The 19,095-nt window shown below is 34.1% G+C and overlaps 1 protein-coding gene across 7 annotated transcripts in view; it reads left to right on the forward strand.

Moving 5' to 3' along the window:
- Positions 1–19,095, forward strand: part of DMD (dystrophin) — a 1,342,375-nt gene that overhangs the window by 385,190 nt on the left and 938,090 nt on the right. For all 7 annotated transcript variants that reach the window (XM_087938163.1, XM_087938162.1, XM_087938165.1 and 4 more), the window contains exons 21-25: positions 2,732–2,877; positions 3,046–3,258; positions 3,662–3,775; positions 4,315–4,470; positions 5,465–5,635. In XM_087938163.1, the coding sequence (XP_087794289.1) occupies positions 2,732–2,877; positions 3,046–3,258; positions 3,662–3,775; positions 4,315–4,470; positions 5,465–5,635 (800 nt within the window). The remainder of the gene's footprint in view (positions 1–2,731; positions 2,878–3,045; positions 3,259–3,661; positions 3,776–4,314; positions 4,471–5,464; positions 5,636–19,095) is intronic.

The raw sequence follows: 19,095 nt of genomic DNA on the forward strand, positions 1-19,095 counted from the left end.
TGGGCAGGTGGCCATTGGAGGCTTGTCCATGTCTCTCTGCTTATCTCTCCTGACCAGCTGCCCACTCTATCCCACCATCTCTTGGCTTGCCTGCAGCCTGTGCAGCACATCAGGATCATCTGCCTTCCCTCCCGTGCTTCTGTCTCTATCTGCTGCCAGTACTGCTGCATGAAGACAGGCCTCCAATAACTGCTCGCTCACTCCAACCTACTCTTGGCTTTCCTGTAGCCCACGCAGCACATCTGGATTACCTTCCTCCCATTCCTCTGCCTCTGTTTACTGCTGGTGCTGCTGTGCAAAGATGAGCCTTCTGCAACTGCCCACCTGCTCTGGCTTACTGACTCTCAGCTTTCCTGCAGCCCATGTGGTGTATCTCAATCATGTGCCTCCCCCCACCTCTGCCTCTGCTTGCTGCTTGGCTAGATAATCAACTCATTTGCACTGCACAGGCTGCAGCTGTTGCTGGACACTGATGGCCCCTGCACCCTCACAGCCTCCGGTGCTGGCCATGTCCACCTACCCTGCAATCCCCAGCTGACCTTAACTGGGGCTTATTTGGTGGGGATAGTGCTTATATTAGGAGCACATTAAAATCAGGTAGGACTTATTTTCTGATTAGGTTTTATTTTCAGGAAAACATGGTATCCCAGTTCAAAGGGATGATTTTTTATCTTTAAAGACCTAAATGTCTTAGAAACAAGTTAACTGCATAGATACTGAGTTTTATTACAAAATTCAATTATGTTGAAATAGAAGTATAATACCGTGTTTCCTCAAAAATACGACCTACACCAAAAATAAGCTCTATCATGTTATTTATGCATGTGCCGAATATAAGCCCTATCCCCAAAATAAGCCCTGCTTAAGTGCCTGTGCAACCGGCCAGCCACCATTTCATCTGGTTGCTTGCAGTGCCCCCAACATGAAGTGAGGAGGTGAGGATATGTGTGGAGATGGGAGGAACACAAATAGTGATTCCTGCAGGAATTATGGCATACCTCCAGACCCTTGACACTACAATAAATAAGGCATTCAAGGACCATCTGCACATGGAAATCAATGACTATATTGAAAACAGAATGGAGTGGAATCAGTGTGGAAACTTTGTGAAGCCTAGCCTGCCAGAGGTCGTGACTTGGGTGAAGAAAGCATGGGATAAAATCACTGACACCTGTGTTGCCAATGCACTATGCGCAGGCTACATGGACAAGAAGTGCTCATTTAAGGAGACTTATATTGCTAGAGATCAGAGCTTGGGACCAATGGTTTTGCAGGAAATGGAGTCACAAGAAATTCAGGCTGGAATTCTGAGTTTGAAGAGTTATGACGATGCAGCTCGCCTTCACCCACTCACCTCAAACTGGTACATTGGGTGGCGGGGGAGTAAAGCTTAGTGCTTATTTTGGAGGTCAAAAGAAAATAAGACCAGGTCTTATTTTGTGGAAAACACTGGAATATTAATTATGTATTGAAATAGAGCAATATATGTGCTTCTTTATTAATCCATATAATTTTACATAGTGAGATGTATTAAAGTTAACAAATATTTAATCTAGATGATATAAATTACTTACCCAATGTTCAATATTGAATGAAAAGCTACATTTCAATTAGAGACTAGTGGAAAAAAAGTTCCTCAACCAAATTCACAGACCCCCTGAACTCTATTGATGGAACTCCACAAAGGGTCCATGATCCTCAAATTAAGAACTTGGAGTATACTTTCCTTTAAATAATTGAATTTTAACATCTTTATTACTTTAATTGAGTCAGGATTTTAATATTTGCTTTTTCTGTCTCAGCAGCAACAGTATTTCATAAAAATTCCATAAACTTTTGGTTTATTCTATTGCAATAAAATGTGCTAGTAATGAGATAGTGATGAAGTGTCTGTATCAGATGTAACACTGAAGGTAATGGAAATCCATATCTAACCACCTATTTATATCAATGCAATTCATATGTGGAGGACTATTTTAAGGAACTAAACTTTGAAGTTTCATCAGTTAGGGAAACAAACAAATGTAAAGAACTCCAATCACATTTTATTTTTACAAATAAAACTAATAATTAACGGAAGTTAAACTATAGAGGAAGAAAATGAAACAGGACAGAAACAACTTAAATTGGAAAAATTATAATGAAACAGATGGAAAATCTAAGGAATGTATTTCATGAAACCAATGTCTAGCCCAGTGCTAAAGTTTTTCTAATATTTATAATTATCTAATGCTTGGGTAAAGCAGGCCCCTCTGGATGTATTCCCGAAGCTAGCAGAAAGTGGGCTGGAAATAATTTCTTCTTTCCTCTTGAAGTTAGTTGTCAGAAGGACTGATATTTAATAATAAGCATAATATTATCGGAAGTAGGATAATGACCTTTAGGTAACAAACCCTCAATCTTTATAGATAAGAACAGCACATTAAATAAACTGCAAAGGTATAATTGGGAAAGTGCATAATAAGAAAAAAAGGAGACAAACTAGACCTGAATTACTCTAGACTTAATTTACTTTGCTGAGTGGAATTGGCTAAATATAAACTGCTTTTCCTCTCTTTTTGGAGGTTATTGGAGAGCTATAGTTCATTATCTCTCTCTCTCTCTCTCTCTCTATCTATCTATCTATCTATCATCTTAAAATAGGTGTGTTAATTTGTTTTCATTCACAGTAGAATAGAATTGCTGAATTAAATAAAGCAGGATTTCTTGGCTTTTCTCACCTCTTGTGCAGCTTTTGATATTTTGCCACCTGTACGGTATAAAGAAATTATGAATACAATTCTCTTGTGGATACAACAATCAGAAACAAAGCTCTCCATCCCAGAAGTTACTGTCACAGATTTAGAAACTGCGGAGAAAAGGCTCAGGGAGCTAAAGGTAAACAGAGAAATACTATCTTGCATATCATCATTGAAATTTAATGTAAAAGCAGTGAGTTATTTATAAATGTGATTTCAAACATACACTCCTGAGTGCTAGATATTGTAAGATCATTCTTAGCCTGACTTGATAGAAGCTAGAAACTGATAATTTCACATATCACAGGACTTACAAAGTTCTCTGCAAGAACAGCAAAATGGAATCGATTATTTAAGCACAACTGTGGAAGAGATGTCTAAGACAGCTCCTGCAGGGGTCAGGCAGAAGTACCAGTCAGAAATTGAGGTAATCCTTAATCGTTGGAAAAAGTTATCAACTCAGCTGGTGGAAAATTGTCACAAACTTGATGAACAGATAACAAAGTTGAAGCAGTTCCAGGTTGGTTAAAGTTGTTTTTTGTGGGCTAAATTTTACTAGATAATATTGCCAAGAGACTTCAGCTTTCTTGTTTTTATTTCCTTAATTTGTAGAATGGCAAACAAACAAGTTTTCTAAAAAGCTATTGAAGGCTGCTATGCTATTGATAAACTACAATATATTACATGTGTGTTTGTGTATTTTTATTTGCATAGAACACACAAATACTGAAGTTTATTTTAAAAACTAGAAGTAAGAAGTTATTATTTTTGATACAAGGACACTTATATATGTGATTAATATAGTTATTTATTTTTATTTTTCTTATTTTAAAAATATTTTTTGATACATAGTTGAAATTATCCCCTAATTTAGTCAAAATGGCATACTTTCATGCAGTGCAATGCTCTCTTTTCAAAACCAGAATGACACAAAAACCCTGAAAAAATGGATGGCTGAAGTGAATATTTTTCTAAATGAAGACTGGCCAGCACTTGGAGATTTAGAAGCACTAGAGAAACAATTAGAACAGTGTACAGTAAGTTTCCATCTTATGCTCTATTTCATTGGGTGTAAATATCATATGCATAACTATTGTACAAATACAGTTACTTATATTTTGTATATGTGGGTTTATATGTCTGTTTAGGAAAAGTGTGTTAGATATCTATGCAGTTATGGCTTCTATGGGGTTATTGTAGACATTTTTTTCATTTTACCATTATTTTAAATGGTCTTTTTTTCAGTATGAAGACCATTTAAAATAGTGTTTTCTTTTCTTTTTCAATATGGTTAAAATTGCATGTATAAAAAATAAAATTGAGTACTTCCCTTTAAATTATGGGTAGCAGAAATGTAGTGAAATTGTACTTAAAATTGTCAGTTTGTATGGACAATTCAGAATAAGTATGTGTTAATATATCCATTTTCATTTTTTCCTCATTAAATTTATATACTGCATTTCTGTTTATATAATTGTTCAATACAACATAACATTTTATGTTTTATTTATTGACTCATGTAACATATTATGACATCCTGGAGATTTGTTATACATTGATATATTTTCCTTATCAGGCTTTGGTGAATGACATCCAGACAATCCAGCCTAATTTGAATAGTGTTAATGAGATTGGACAAAAAATGAACAAGGAAGCAGAGCCAGAGTTTTCTTACAAATTACAGGCTGATCTTAAAGCACTGAATGCTGAATGGGATAGTATTTGTCAGCAGGTATTCTGCCTATTAGGATATGTAGCATTAATTTATTTAAATTCCAGAGTGCTATTTAATATAATTTTCTCTACTTGGTACACAAATGTGAAAAGTAAGAATATATAATTAAGAATAATATATCTTTAATAACTATACTGTATATAAATGCATGCTAAATAATAAATGAGATAAACAAATAATTAATTCCTTCCAGAGTACAATACTTTGAAAGACCAGAGATTAAAGAATAATGATATACACAAAACATTTTGAATAATATATAGCAGGATATAATTGATTTTTATATCTTCATTGGCTTTCACTTAGCTCAAAATATTTTAATGTTATAAGTATAGAAAAATCACATATGTGCAATTACAATTCAGTTATACATCCAAAACTAAAATTTCAGTAATAAATAACTCGGAGCTCCAAATTATGGCATATTAGTTTTTTATGTCTGTTAAAAGCATCTCTCTGAGAAAAGCTTTATTTTCTCAAAAGAGTAATAGTAAATGAAAACAAGATTAATCTGGAACAGGCAATGCTACAGCATAAATTTGATAGTAAACTTTTTGATGTTTTAATATTGTTTAATTAGGAATACAGACTGGAGAAATAATGTGTACTATATGTTGTACTATATGAAAATGCACAATTCATAGTTTTCCCATGATGTGACTGCATTTACTTGTCATCTTTGTGGCAGGTCTTCATTTCTAAATTTATGGAAATAATATCCTCAAACAAAATAGGAAATGAATGCAAAATATGGATTCTTGAATTTTCCATTCCCTTTTCTACTAAGTGGACAGTAGAAGTAGCCTGACTAGAAGAAGAGTTTATATTTTCCTTTGTGTAACGGAGTAACTTGTTACTCTTGTATGCATTTTTCTTCCAGAAACTTGTCAGTGTTTAGGGATACATATGTCAATATTTGAAATATAAATGTTCTAAACATTTCAGGATTTTTTGAGGAAAAATAACTCTTTTTTATTATTATTAATGCAAGGCCTATGCTAAGAAAGCAGCATTGAATAACAGTTTGGATAAGGCTGTAAGACTACGAAAAGATTTGTCAGAAATGCATGAGTGGATTACACAAGCAGAAGATGAATATCTGCAGAGGGATTTTGAATACAAAACACCAGATGAACTGCAGAAAGCTATTGAAGAATTAAAGGTAGTATATCAAACTGAATTGTTTGATTTGTCTCCAATTCTACTTTAAAGTTACCATTACATATTATTTGTGGCTTATTTGAAAAAGTCGATCAAGTAATTTATTTTTTGTCAGTTAGCATTTCTTTAATTTTATTTCAAACAAAATTCTCCTCCTTTCCATTCTTTCTTCTTATCATATAAGAAGTAATTCCAGACTGTTATTTTCTTCCATTCTTCCCAAAGTGTAGCCAGAATTGTATTTTGTATTTTGGAGCAGGTTTGTATCACTTAACAACTAATTCTGTAAGTGTTTGAATGTCTGTTAGAATATATCCTCATGGAAACCAAGAGAATCTTCAATAGTCTGCTGAAATATGTGGCTATTCAAAATAGTGTTTGTTGCACTGCAGATGTAGGGTAATTCCTCAGTCCTAAAATACCTAATTATGATTACTACTTAGAAATGAAAACATAAAATTAATTTTGTTCAATTTATATTTTCAAGTAGCCTCTCTCAACAAAAAACTTAAAGTGATATGAGCTGAAGTTGGGATTTCAAAAACCATGCATTTATAAGTCCCAAAGGTGCTTTTTCAGGAGGCAACAGGACTTTCTTGTTTTCTTTGAAGATGTTTCACTTCTCATACAAGAAGCTTCTTCAGCTCTGACAGGATAATGGGGAATGGAAGGATTTATATTCCTTGCAGACAGCTGCGTCCTTTTAAAGGGTCATTGAAGCACTTGGAGGTTTATCTGTGTCCTGAATAGTGCTCCTGGTTCCTGTAGTCTTCAATTCTCACCCCACTCCCCCCACCACCCCGGAAATCCATTCCTACTTCCACATCATTCAAAGGGTGTTCATCCCAAATTGTATAGCTAAAAGTCTGTAGAGATTCTCAGTCATCGAGGTCATGGTTATCCCAAAGGTACTTTTTATATTCCTTGCAGACAACTTCCACATGAAAAAGCACCTTTGGGACAACCATGACCTGGGTGACCAAGAATCTCTACAGACTCATGCATTTAGAAGGAAAATAATGTTCATATTTAGGCAATGCTAGATTTTGATTCTATTGAGGCACAAAATAATATTGTAGAAGTGTATAAGAAACTGCAATTGATAAGACTCTTACAGAAAGATGCTCTCTTGACAGTTTACCAGTATGGTTTATTAGAGGAAAAAAATTCCAATGGTGGCCCATTATTGAATAAGGAAGTATATCCATTATCTTTATATAAGCTCTAATATGGCTAATGCTTCTTTTTAAACAAATACTAAACCTGGAGTTTTTAATAATCAGCAGTGGTGAACATTAATAGTTCTTAAAATGAAAAGTTACATAGATTAAAAAGAAAGAAAACCTTATTTGTTTTAAAAAGTAAATAGTGTTATAATATTTGAGAAGTGTTTTTATATTATGCATTTGCACATGGTTGTGACATATGTAAAATTTAAAGTTAGTATAGCAGATTTAGGTAATCTCATTCATACTCATAGTATTTCTCATAATTTAACATTTTTATTGGGTTATAAAATAAAATAAGATACAAAATATGAAAATAAATAGGAAAACGATGGAGAGGAAGAGGGGGAAGAAAAGTGAGGGAGGATAAAAGAAAAAGGAACATTGACTAGTGACCCTCTCTATTGCAATAAAATAACATCAAATCGCAATAATATGAACAAGCTATTTCTATAAAGATTTATCAATCTAATCAGTAAAACCCAAAATCAAAGTTTCATTCCTTTCCAAGCACAAAGTTCAGAAGCAGTCTCCATATGGAAATAAAAGTACTTATATACTTTTCTTTAATCAAAACTTCAGTCAATGTTGCCATTTCAGCCAACTCCATCAACTTCTGCAACCATTTGTCCATGTTAGGAATTGAAGTGTCCAGGACTTCCGGTGGTGACATCGTGTCATGGTGGTGCAGAGGAACAGCGCTCCGTTCCTGTGCCGGAGTTGTGTTTGGTGGCCATTCAAGGCAACAGTTGGTCCCGGAGGGACTAGCAGAGAAAAGGGGAACTCTCGGAGACAGTGAGCAGAGTTGTGGCTCCTACCTGTGTGAAGAAGAGAGCCTTCAGCTTGACGCAGAAGAAGCCGGCCTTATGGCAGACCCAGAGGCATGATGCATTGATTTGAAGAAGGAAGCAAAGAAAAAAGACAGTACGGCAGAAATGGGCGAGTAGTGGATGTAGCTGAGTCTAGAAGATTGGTGAAGATTTAACTGGAGGAGCAGCCAAAAACTGAAGTGAGCCTTTAATTGGAAAGGGTTTATCCTGGAAGACAGGTAGCAGCTGGATTTAGGAGCGGAACAGCACTTAGAAGATAAGATAAAATAGCAAGACAGTAAAAGAGGAAAAAAAAGAAAAAAGACAGGAGTATTGTTCTGTTTTGCTTTCTGGAAGAACAACTACAATATTGCTATTTGAAGATCTGTAATTTGAAGCTCCAACGAAAAAGATAATTGACAGTCTGGTGGAGTCATCTCTTCTATTCATGCTTTCAGGTCTTTTTTCAATCTCTATGAACTGAAAGCATGAATAGAAGAGATGACTCCACCAGACTGTCAATTATCTGGAAGCCTGCACTCTCAAACAAAAAAATCTCCACACCACAAGCCAGCCAAACACCTGGTCACAAACAGACTTCCCCTGATACCTCCAGCTCAAACACATCCCAAACAGGCACCAGATGAAACCTAGCTTCCTAATAAATGATAGCCATCTGCACTAAAAGCCTCCAATACAGGAAACACAATGTTGCCAGCCAATCAAGACAAAAAAAGCTACAAAACAGATAGAAGATATTAGAAATACCAATCAAGCAGAACACAGCAAACTCCAAGACCAATAAACTCAGACCAAGACTCCCAACCATTCTGGCACAGCGTAGGCTAGCACCAAATTTAAAACAGAAATGGCTGTGAAAGTCTGACTCACAGATGAACACTATACAGAAGCCTGATGATGGCAGATGAGATTCTGCCGAAACGTTGCTGCAACTTTAAAAGCACAACTATAATGACATGGGAAAATACCCGAACAAAGCTGAATACCATACTTATTTTATATAATATCTATATTTACATTTATAGTACTTATATTTATATTGTATAATTATCAAAGTTAATATATTTAGAAGTAAGAGATAAAGGAATATTTAAATAAAGACCAAATATAGAAACATAGTAATAAAAATAGGAGACTCTTAGTACAGGAATTATGTAAGTAGATCTTATACTTTTTTTGAATGTTAATTGCATAAATTATATTTATATAGATTGATACCTGATTGTCTTTAGATATACATATTTAAGATCTTATATATGAAATTAGAATTATAGATATATTTTTATTTATGACATAGCAATACTTAGTGCTAATTTGTATCTTTTGACATTGATTTATATATTTGAACTACTTACCTTATTGATATTATTAACCTATTATTAGCTAGCATTAATAATATTGTTATTAACTGTTAAATATTAACTGTATTTCTAGTATTGTATTTATTATATCTGCTAATATTAACATACTTATTAATTATTAGCTACTAATTGATATTAACTATATTAATATTCACCCTATTTATTATTGAGAGATAATTACAAGGTATATTAATTGAACTAGAAGGTGATTTGGAAAAATATTTATAAGATCCTAGGGAACAACATAAAACCATTAAAGAGATGACTAGTATTTCTTCCAACCTGGAAGAAAACCACGCCATCGGTGTCAATATTTAGCTCAGCAACATCGAGTTAACAATCAATTGAAGGAATGCTTTCCACTGAAAATACGAATACCACTCCCAATATGCAGATGATACAATCTACATTATTGATAATACAGGAAACAATGATTAAACTGCAAGAAAACATATCAAAAAATCATAGCGAAATGAAATCTGAAATGGGAGAGATGAAATCAGAAATATATAAATTGGATGACAGGATGGGCTCAATTCAAGCAGTGATCCAGAAAAATGAGGAAAGAATAAAAACAATTGGAAATAGAATGGAAATAGAACTGAGAAAAAAACTAGAAATGGTGGATCAGAAGATGACAGGACAAAACAAAGAATTGGAAGAATCTCTCATTCATCTCAAAATGGACTGGGCCTCATGCTTTCTAAGGTTCCAGAATATAACAGAGACAAAGGAGGAGGACCTGCAGATACTGATGGCAGAATTGATTGCAGAGGCCCTCCAGAAGGACAGGCAAGAAATTATAAATGAAATATATGATGTTTATAGAGTATATACACAAGCTATGCCAGATGCCACAAACTCCCCACAGAAGTGCCTATAAGATTTGCACACAGAAAAATCAGGGATATTATATATAAAATCACAAGAGAGGAACTGATGACATACAAAAGGAAAGAAATAATTGTATTGAAGCAAATCCCTAGAAGAGTCTGTGAGCAGCAGAAGGACTATCAGTTTTTAGCAACGCAATTAAATAAGAGGAATATCCTGTTCTGATGGATCATGCCAGAGGGAATGCTGGTCTCCTGGAATGACAAAAAGATAAAAATTGACAGTTTGGAAAAGGCTCAAGATCTTTACAACCAGGATGAATGTAGCAGTAGAGAGGAGTTAGAATTGTCAAGCCAAGAGGAACAGTGGCAGGAGACCAGAGAGAACAAACAAGAAAAGAAAAACAACAAGGAGAAAGATCATCAACAAGAAGAAGGAGTAAGAACTAGGACCCAAAGAGAGACCAGGATGAATAGAAGGCAGAGATTGGAACAGAAATAAAAATGGAAGAAGAACTGAAACCGATATTGATTAATGTGAATGGCCTTAATGTACCATCAAAAAGAAGAAGAGTATTTCCCAATTAGAGAAACAAAAACTGGGCACTGTGTGCCTCCAAGAGGTGCACATCAAAAAACAAGATGAAAGATATTTACAGTGTAAAAAATTAGGGAAATTATATTCAACACTAGCAGAAGAAAAAAAAGAGGGGTGGCAATATATATCAAAGAAGGGATAATATTTAATTAGTATAACCAGATACAAAAGAGAATATTGAGGAATAACAATGGGAAAAAATATATTATTGGTTGTGATATATGCACTCAACAAAAATCAAAAGTGAGTTCTATAAAAATGTGCATGATAAAATATTGAAACAGGAAATGAGAATGTGTGTTTAATTTGGGATTACAATGCAATTGTAGATATTAGAAAAGATTATGCTAGTGATCAAAAAAGCAAATATAAAAGAAATATATTACCTAAAACTTTTTTTGAAATGTCAGATGAACTAAACCTATGGAGCACTTTAAACGCAGGAGAAACTAAATTCACCTTCTACTCTAACCCTCACAAATCCTGGTCAAGAATAGATGTGGCCTAGGTAAATGGAGACCTAATTACAAATATTGAAGCGATAGAGATTATGCCAAATACTCGGGCCGACCACAATCCCCTAAAAATAATATGGAAAGGACAGATAAGAAAGAGGGATAGAAGGACATTAAATCCACACATTTTAAAAGAAAAATAATACATTAAATTTTTTCAAAAGAATTGGAGCTATTTTTCTTTTTTTTCCTTTTTCTTTTCTTTTTTTTTGGAGATATTGGAGATATTTTTCAAAGATAATAAAAAACAACATACCTCATTACAAAATCTATGGGACACCATGAAAGCATATTTAAGAGGGATAATGATAGCCTATATTGCAAAAAGAAATAAGGAAAATGGGAAATCATAATATATTATCTGGGGAAATTAAAAAGAAGATAAATTGCAAAAGGAACCTGGGGAAGAACAAATTAAAAATAAATTGGCCTTAGCAAAACATAAGTTGAATATCTTAGATCAAGAAGAATTGGCAAGAAATTTAAAATTTACAAGACAAAATTATTTTGAGCCCGCAAATAAACCAGGGAGATGGTTGGCCTACAAATTAAAAAAAGAAAAGGAGAAAATAATACATCAGTTACAAGATAAGAATGGAATTGATGGAAGTAATATTGATAAGAAAAAAGAAATTGCACAAGAGTTTTTTGAAAATTTTTATAGCCTGGGAAAGATAGAAATGGGAAAAATAAATGAGTATTTGAAAGAAGAAACTATGCCACCATTAATGGAAGAAAAAAGGGAACTACTAAATAAGGAAATAACACTAGCCGAATTAAAAGAAGCAATTCAAAACCAAAAAAATAATAAGACTCCAGGACCAGTTGGATTGCCAGGGGAACTCTATAAGAATTTGGGAGAGTCGATAGAAACATTATTACTGGAAGTTTGTAATGAGGTATTGACAAAAGCAAAGCTACCAGACTCATGGAAAGAGGCATATATTACCTTGATTCCAAAAGAGGGTACAGATATCAAACAAATTAAGAACTATAGCCCAATCTCCCTTCTAAATGCTAAATATAAATATTCATGAATATTATGCGGAAAGGTTGAAAAAATTATTGAATGAAAGAATACATCCAGATCAAAATGGATTTCTCCCAACACGACAAATAAGGAACAATACAAAAACAATCATTAATATATTAGAATAATATATTAGAATACTGTGAGGCACATTCATGAAGTCAAGCAGCCCTTGTCTTCCTAGATGTGCAAAAAGCTTTCGACAATATGAATTGGGAATTTATCAAAATTATGAAATTTGGAGAAAGATTCAAAAAAATGTTAGAAGCGATTTATTCTACTCAAAAAGCGAGTGTAATAATAAACAGGGAGATGATGAATTCATTCAGAATAATAAAAGGTGCACATCAAAAAACAAGATGAAAGATATTTACAGTGTAAAAAATTAGGAAACTTATATTTAACACTAGCAGAAGAAAAAAACGAGGGCTGGCCTCTCCTGCAATTCCATTGTAAGTTTGTTCATTTATGCGCAATCCATTACTTCCTTTATGATCATATCCTCTGTGGGACTATTATCTAATTTCCAGTTTTGAGCATATAATATTCTAGCCACTGTTAATATATGTATTATTAAGCATTCCATATCTTTTGTATATTCCACTTTAGTTATCACTAGTAGAAATGTTTCAGGTTTGGGTACTATTCTTGAGCCTGTTATCCTGTTAGCAGATCTTAACCTTATTCCAAAATTTCTTTGCTTTTGGGCAGGTCCACCACATATGAAAGAAGGTACCTGGTTTCTTTTTACATTTTCAACATTCCGGTTTTAAATTTGGGTAGATTTTGGCCAATCTCGCTGGTGCTAGATGCCAGCAATAAAATATTTTGCACAATTTTTTTTTGTTAGGAGGCTGCCATTGTTAATTTATAGGTTTTCGTCCATAATCTTCCCCAATCTTCTAGTTGTATACTGTATCCAAAATTTTTCATCCAGGCTATCATTGTTGGTTTCACCGCTTCCTCTTCTCTATCGAATTTTAAAAGTTTATTTATTTTTTATTTATTTATTTGATTTGTCAATCGCTTACAAGATAATAGGTATAAGTATAAACATAGTTATGAATATATGAAATGGATACATATGAGAAAAATAAAAAAGAAACAATAGGACAGGGATGGTAGGCATGTTGGTGCGCTTATGCATGCCCCCTTACTCTTAGGAAAGGGGTGAGGTCAATAGACAGTCTAAGGTTAAAGTTTTTGCGGTTTGGGGAAGAAACCAGAAAGTCAGGTACAGTATTTCAGACATTGACCACTCTGTTGCTGAAGTCATATTTCCTGCAATCAAGTTTGGTGTGGTTAACCTTGAGTTTGTATCTATTGTGTGCTCTTGTATTGTTATGGTTGAAGCTGAAGTATTCACTGACAAGTAGGACATTGCAATGTATGATTTTATATACTATACATAGATCGGACCAAAGGTGGCGTAGTTCTAGGTTTTCTAGGTCTAGAATTTCGAATCTGGTGGCATAAGGTATTCTGCAACGAGTAGAGGAGTGGAGAACTCTTCTTGTGAAATATTTCTGGACTTTCTCAACTGTGTTAATATCAGATACGGAATGTGGGTTCCACACTGATGAGTTGTATTTGAATATTGGTGTAGCAAATGTTTTGTATGCTCTAGTTAGTAGTGTGATATTGCAAGAAAAATAGGATTAGCTTAACAACTCTTAATGTCTTTTTGACTATGTAGTTACAGTGGGCTCTAGCACTTAGATCATTACAGATGAGTACTCCAAGATCCTTGACAGAGTTTTCATCATCAACAAGGTCTTAACTATACACCTTGTATTTTATTTTCTGACTTTTTTTTGCCAATATGTAAGACAGAGCATTTATTTGTTGAGATTTGAAGTTGCCATTTGTTTGACCATTCTGATACATAGTCGAGGTCTTTTTGAAGGGTAGCAGTATTTTCTGTGGTGTTGAATAGCTTTACATCATCAGTAAAGAGAACACAGTTGCTTCACAGAGGTCATTTATGTAGAGTATGAAGAAAGTTGGTCCTAGGACACTGCCTTGGGGGATACCACTATTGACAGGTATCGAATTTGATAGGATGCTCCCAATTTTGACCATTTGTTGTCTGAGAGGAATGCTTCTATCCAGTTATGCAGGTGTCCAGAGATAGTAGTAGTTTGTTGTGTACCACTGAATCAAAGGCTTTACAGAAGTCTATGTAGATTGCGTCTATTGCTTTGCCCAGATCGAGTTGTGTAGACCTTATGTTTTTGCAATGTAAGAGTTGCAGATTACAGGATAGTTTTTTTCTGAAACCAAATTGTTTGTTAGAGAGTAGGTTGTTTGTCTCTAAGTGGAGGATAATGGATTGGTTAATAATTGATTCCATGACTTTACAGGTGATGCAGCATAAAGAGATTGGTCTGTAATTTTCAACTAGGCTGGGGTCTGGCTTTTTGAAGATGGGGATGATCATGGCTTGTGACCATAGGCTTGACAAGGAGCTGGTCCTGAAAGATTTTTCAAAGATTATGCTTAGAGCTATGGCAGTGGATAGCTTTTTTAAGAAGTAGGCACATATTCCATCCAGTCCAATAGATAGATGTTATGTCTCACCTGACCAAGCAAAGCAATAAGTCCAAATTTCCAACTGAAACACAAATAAGCAGGTAAGTCCGGTAACTACAGGGTTAACTTCCTTAATCTGAAAACATTCTTGGCAGTCTCATGCCAGCTGTCTGCCAAGTCTGATAAGGAAGCATAAATCACAAGCTGATGCTACACACAGGAAAAATGCAGAAGCTTCTCTCATAAAACAACACGTTGTCCCGAACAAAAAACCAGAGCTAACACGCCCACTTTTATTCCCTGTGCGGCGTGTCAGTCTCTCATCTCAGTCTCTGATTTGTCCTTTCTTTTTACGTTGCATTTCACACTTTTGCCTGCGTCTTTGCCTTGCATCAAACCAACATTCCTCAGCCAGAGGCTCTGATACGTCCTCCTGATTATCTGCCGACACCTGAGGCACAATCAGGGTGGAAGGACCTGCCGAGGAGGGAAGTCCTGGGGAGGAAGGCAATTCCAAATCCTCTAACAAAGCAGGCTCAAACCTCAGAGCCAAATCTTCCTCTTCCTCATTGACCTCGACCTCTGACAAAGCAGGCTCAAACCTCAGAGCCACAACAGATAGAGATGGTTTTAGATTGTGTAATGCTTTTTCAACATTGTCTTCTGTAAAATTGATATGTATTAGATCATTGTAGTTGTCTGTGATCGACTAGGAAGTACTGGGCATGATTCATTGCTGTTTACAAATACTGAGCCAAAGAATGAGTTAAAGAGGTTGGCTTTAATGATGTCGTTGTTGCAGACTTTACCATTAGGTCCTTTCAGGGGTGGGATGGACCTTGAGTCTTTTAGTTTGTTGTTTACAAAATTGTAGAAAGTGTGGGTGGAATTGGTGCATAGAAGGTTTTCCTCTTGTTTCATGTGATGGTGCATTCGGTCTTTATCTGGTGGCATAAACTTTTGTATCGGCTTTTGAAGTTGGCAGCGTGACCAGATTTGTTTTTCCACCAGAGTGATCTCTTTTTGGATTGAAGCTTCCTTATTGTTTTGGGTAATCTGGTTTTTCTGGTTTTGGGAGTTGTTATCGGTACATATAGTTTGATGACTCTTTTGACTTCAAGTAAAAATACGTTGTAATGGTCTTCAACAGTATTGCATCCAGTGAATAGAAATTGCCAATTGAGGGATAAGAGATCATTATCTATAAGATCATAGTTGCCTTAAAAAAAATAATTATTGGTTTTTAAAGAGAAACAAAAACAAACAAAACATAAAAACATCCAACTCTTTTCCATAAGTGTACAAGCAGTGTATCGGTTGGTTTACAAATTTTTTGTGCATCCATTTCATAGTCTCAATTACAATTACATTGCCTAATAACTCATATTATCAATCAAAAATTGAATACCCTAGTATCATTATTAATCAATCATTTGACTATAATTTTGTTCATTCATACTTTGCGAGATAACTATAATTTACTTAACTTATTTTATAACAATTCATATAATCCTCCCAAATCTATCTAGAAACATTTTGTAGATATAATAATAAAAAAAGAAAAGAAATACATCTTTATATATTCATTGTTTTCTAAAATTCTACATATTTTAATATTATATTTTATTGTCTAACCATTGATAGAAAAGGTCCCAAATTTTGTAAAATTGTTTATCCTCTTGTTCTCTAATTTCAAATGTCAATCTACTGATTTCAGCACATTCCAATATTTTCTTAATAGTTTCCTCCTGCGATGGTATTTTCTCATTTTTCCAATTTTTAGGAAATACAATCCTAGCCACTGTTAATACTTTTACAATCAAATATTTTAAATCTTTACTGTATGTATCAGGTAGAATTCCCAAAAAAAATATCTCTGGTTTCAAAACTATATGTTTTTTTGTCATTTTTTACAACCACATGTGGATTTTAGTCCAGTATTTTCTCGCATCCGCACAGGTCCACCACATATGGTAGTATGAGCTAGGTATCTGATGACATTTCCAACATTTTTCGGATTTACTCTTGAACATTCTTGCAATTCTTGTAGGGGGGAAATGCCACCTGTAAAACATCTTATACAAATTTTCTTTAAATGCTGTTGACATTGTCATTTTATAATTTTGAGACCACAATTTTTGCCATTTCTCTAAATCAATCCCATATCCAAAATTCTTTCCCCAATCATAGTTTCTTTAACTTGTTCTTCTTCTAGTTTAATTTCTAATAGATATCCATACAGTTTTTAAATCACCTTTTCATCAGTACCTGTCAAGAAATTATCTAAGTCAGTCAATTTATAATAAAAACCTTCTCTTTTAAAATCCTTATCATACCTTGAGTGTATTTGCGCATATGAGAACCAATTCATCTTTATACCTTGTTCCTCTAGTTTTTGCATAGATTTAAGTTCACCCTTTTCATTCAAAATTTCCCCATATCTAACTGTTTGTTCCTTTTTGTATATTATAGGATACGAAAATGCTTCAATAGTCGATAACCAGACTGGAATTTTCAAATAACATTGTCTTTTAATCTTGTCCCAGTTTAACCACAGAGACTTCTGCGTATAATGTCTTCTAAAATACCCCTGTGTTTTAGTTCCTTTATACCATAAAAAAGCATGCCACCCCAGCAACAGATCATGTCCTTCTAATGTCAACAATCTAGTATTTCTTAATGTTATCCATTCCTTAGCCCACGTCAAATTTGTAGCTTGATAGTACGGCTCCCAATTAGGCAAACCAAATCCTCCTCTAATTTTAGCATCTTGCAAGAGTTTTAACTTTATTCTCACTTTCTTACCTTGCCATATATATTTCAACACAATTTTATTTGAATCTTCAAAGTAGTCCTTTCCAAGCCTAATTGGTATTGTTTGAAACAAGTATAAAAGTAAGATATTCATCTTGATTGTTGAAATTCTCCCTATTAATGACAATTGTAGATTTTCCCATTTCGTCAAGTCTAACGCTATCTGCTGTTTAAGTTTAATGTAATTGTTCTCTTTTAATGTACTGCATCTTGCTGTCAAATGTATCCCCAAATACTTAACCTTGTTCATGACTTGAATTTTCAATACGTCTGCCAATTCTTCTTTTTGTCTTAATAGCATATTCTTTGTCAAAATCTTTGTTTTATCTTTATTTATTTTCAAACCAGCCACCTTACCATATGTCTCTATCTTTTCCAATAATTTTGGTGCTGTTTCTAAAGGGTCTTCTAAAATAAAAGCCAGGTCGTCCGCAAAGGCTTGCAATTTAAATTCTTCCTTTTTAATTTTCATTCCTTTTATACTCTTTTCGTCTCTAATATTTCTACTTAACTCTTCCAAAGTTAATACAAATAGCAAGGGTGATAGTGGGCACCCTTCTCTTGTACCTTTTCTTATATTGATGGAATCTGTCAATTCTCCCTCTATCATTACCTTTGCCATTTGCTTATGGTATATGGCTTCTATTGCTTGAATGAATTTTCTGGCAAAACCCATCTGTTCCAATAATAATAGCATGAATCTCCAATTCACATTATCAAATGCCTTTTGTGCATCTAAAAATAACAAAGCCATTTGTTTTTCAGGGTGTGCCTCATAATATTCCAAAGTGTCCAAAATTACTCTCATATTATCTTTGATTTGTCTCTTTGGCAGAATTCCATTTTGATCAGGATGAAAAAAGTTATTTAAGTATTTTTTAAGTCTTTCTGCCAATATTGAAGCGAAAATTTTATAGTCTGCATTTAGTAAAGAAATAGGTCTATAATTCTTAATTTGCAATGGATCAGCCTCTTCTTTTGGAATAAGTGTAATATAGGCTTCTGACCATGATTTAGGTATCTTCTTCTTTGACATAACTTCATTCATGACTTCTAGCAATGGAAGGCTCAATGATTCTTGTAATGTTTTATAAAATTCTGCCAGAAGTACATCTGGGCCTGGTGCCTTTCCATTATTTTGCTTCTTAAGTGCTTCAGTTAATTCCATCATTGTTATATTGCTTTCTAACATTTTTTCAGTCTCTTTAGGTATCTTAGGTAGATTAGCATTCTGTAAATACTGTTTAACTCTTTCCTCATCAATATTCTCTTGCTTATATAGTTGCCTATAGAAGTCTCGAATAATTTCCTTTTTCTCTTTATTGCCGTAGCAAACTTGACCTTGATCATCTATTAACTGCAATATTTTCCTTGATTCTTTCTCCTTTCTCAATTTGTATGCTAACCATCTACCTGGTTTGTTTGCATCTTCAAAGCAGTTCTGTTTAGCACTTCTAATTTTCTGTGCTAATTCTTCTTTCTCTATTTGACCCATTTTGTATTTAATTATGTCCAATTTTAGTTTAATGTCTTTTTTCTGTGGCGTTTTCTGTAGCTCTTTTTCAAGTCTTTTATGCTCGTCTTCTAAAGCTTTAGTGGCTTGCCTTTTCCTGATGTTCCTTTTCCTTGTATAGTCTATTATCAAGCCTCTAGCATATGCCTTCATTGTGTCCCATACATTCTGAATTGAAGTATCTTCTTTTTTATTTTCTCTAAAGAAAA

Source organism: Pseudonaja textilis, chromosome 8, assembly GCF_049901715.1.
Source record: "Pseudonaja textilis isolate UNSWEBS1 chromosome 8, rPseTex1.2, whole genome shotgun sequence".
Lineage (NCBI taxonomy): Eukaryota > Metazoa > Chordata > Lepidosauria > Squamata > Elapidae > Pseudonaja > Pseudonaja textilis.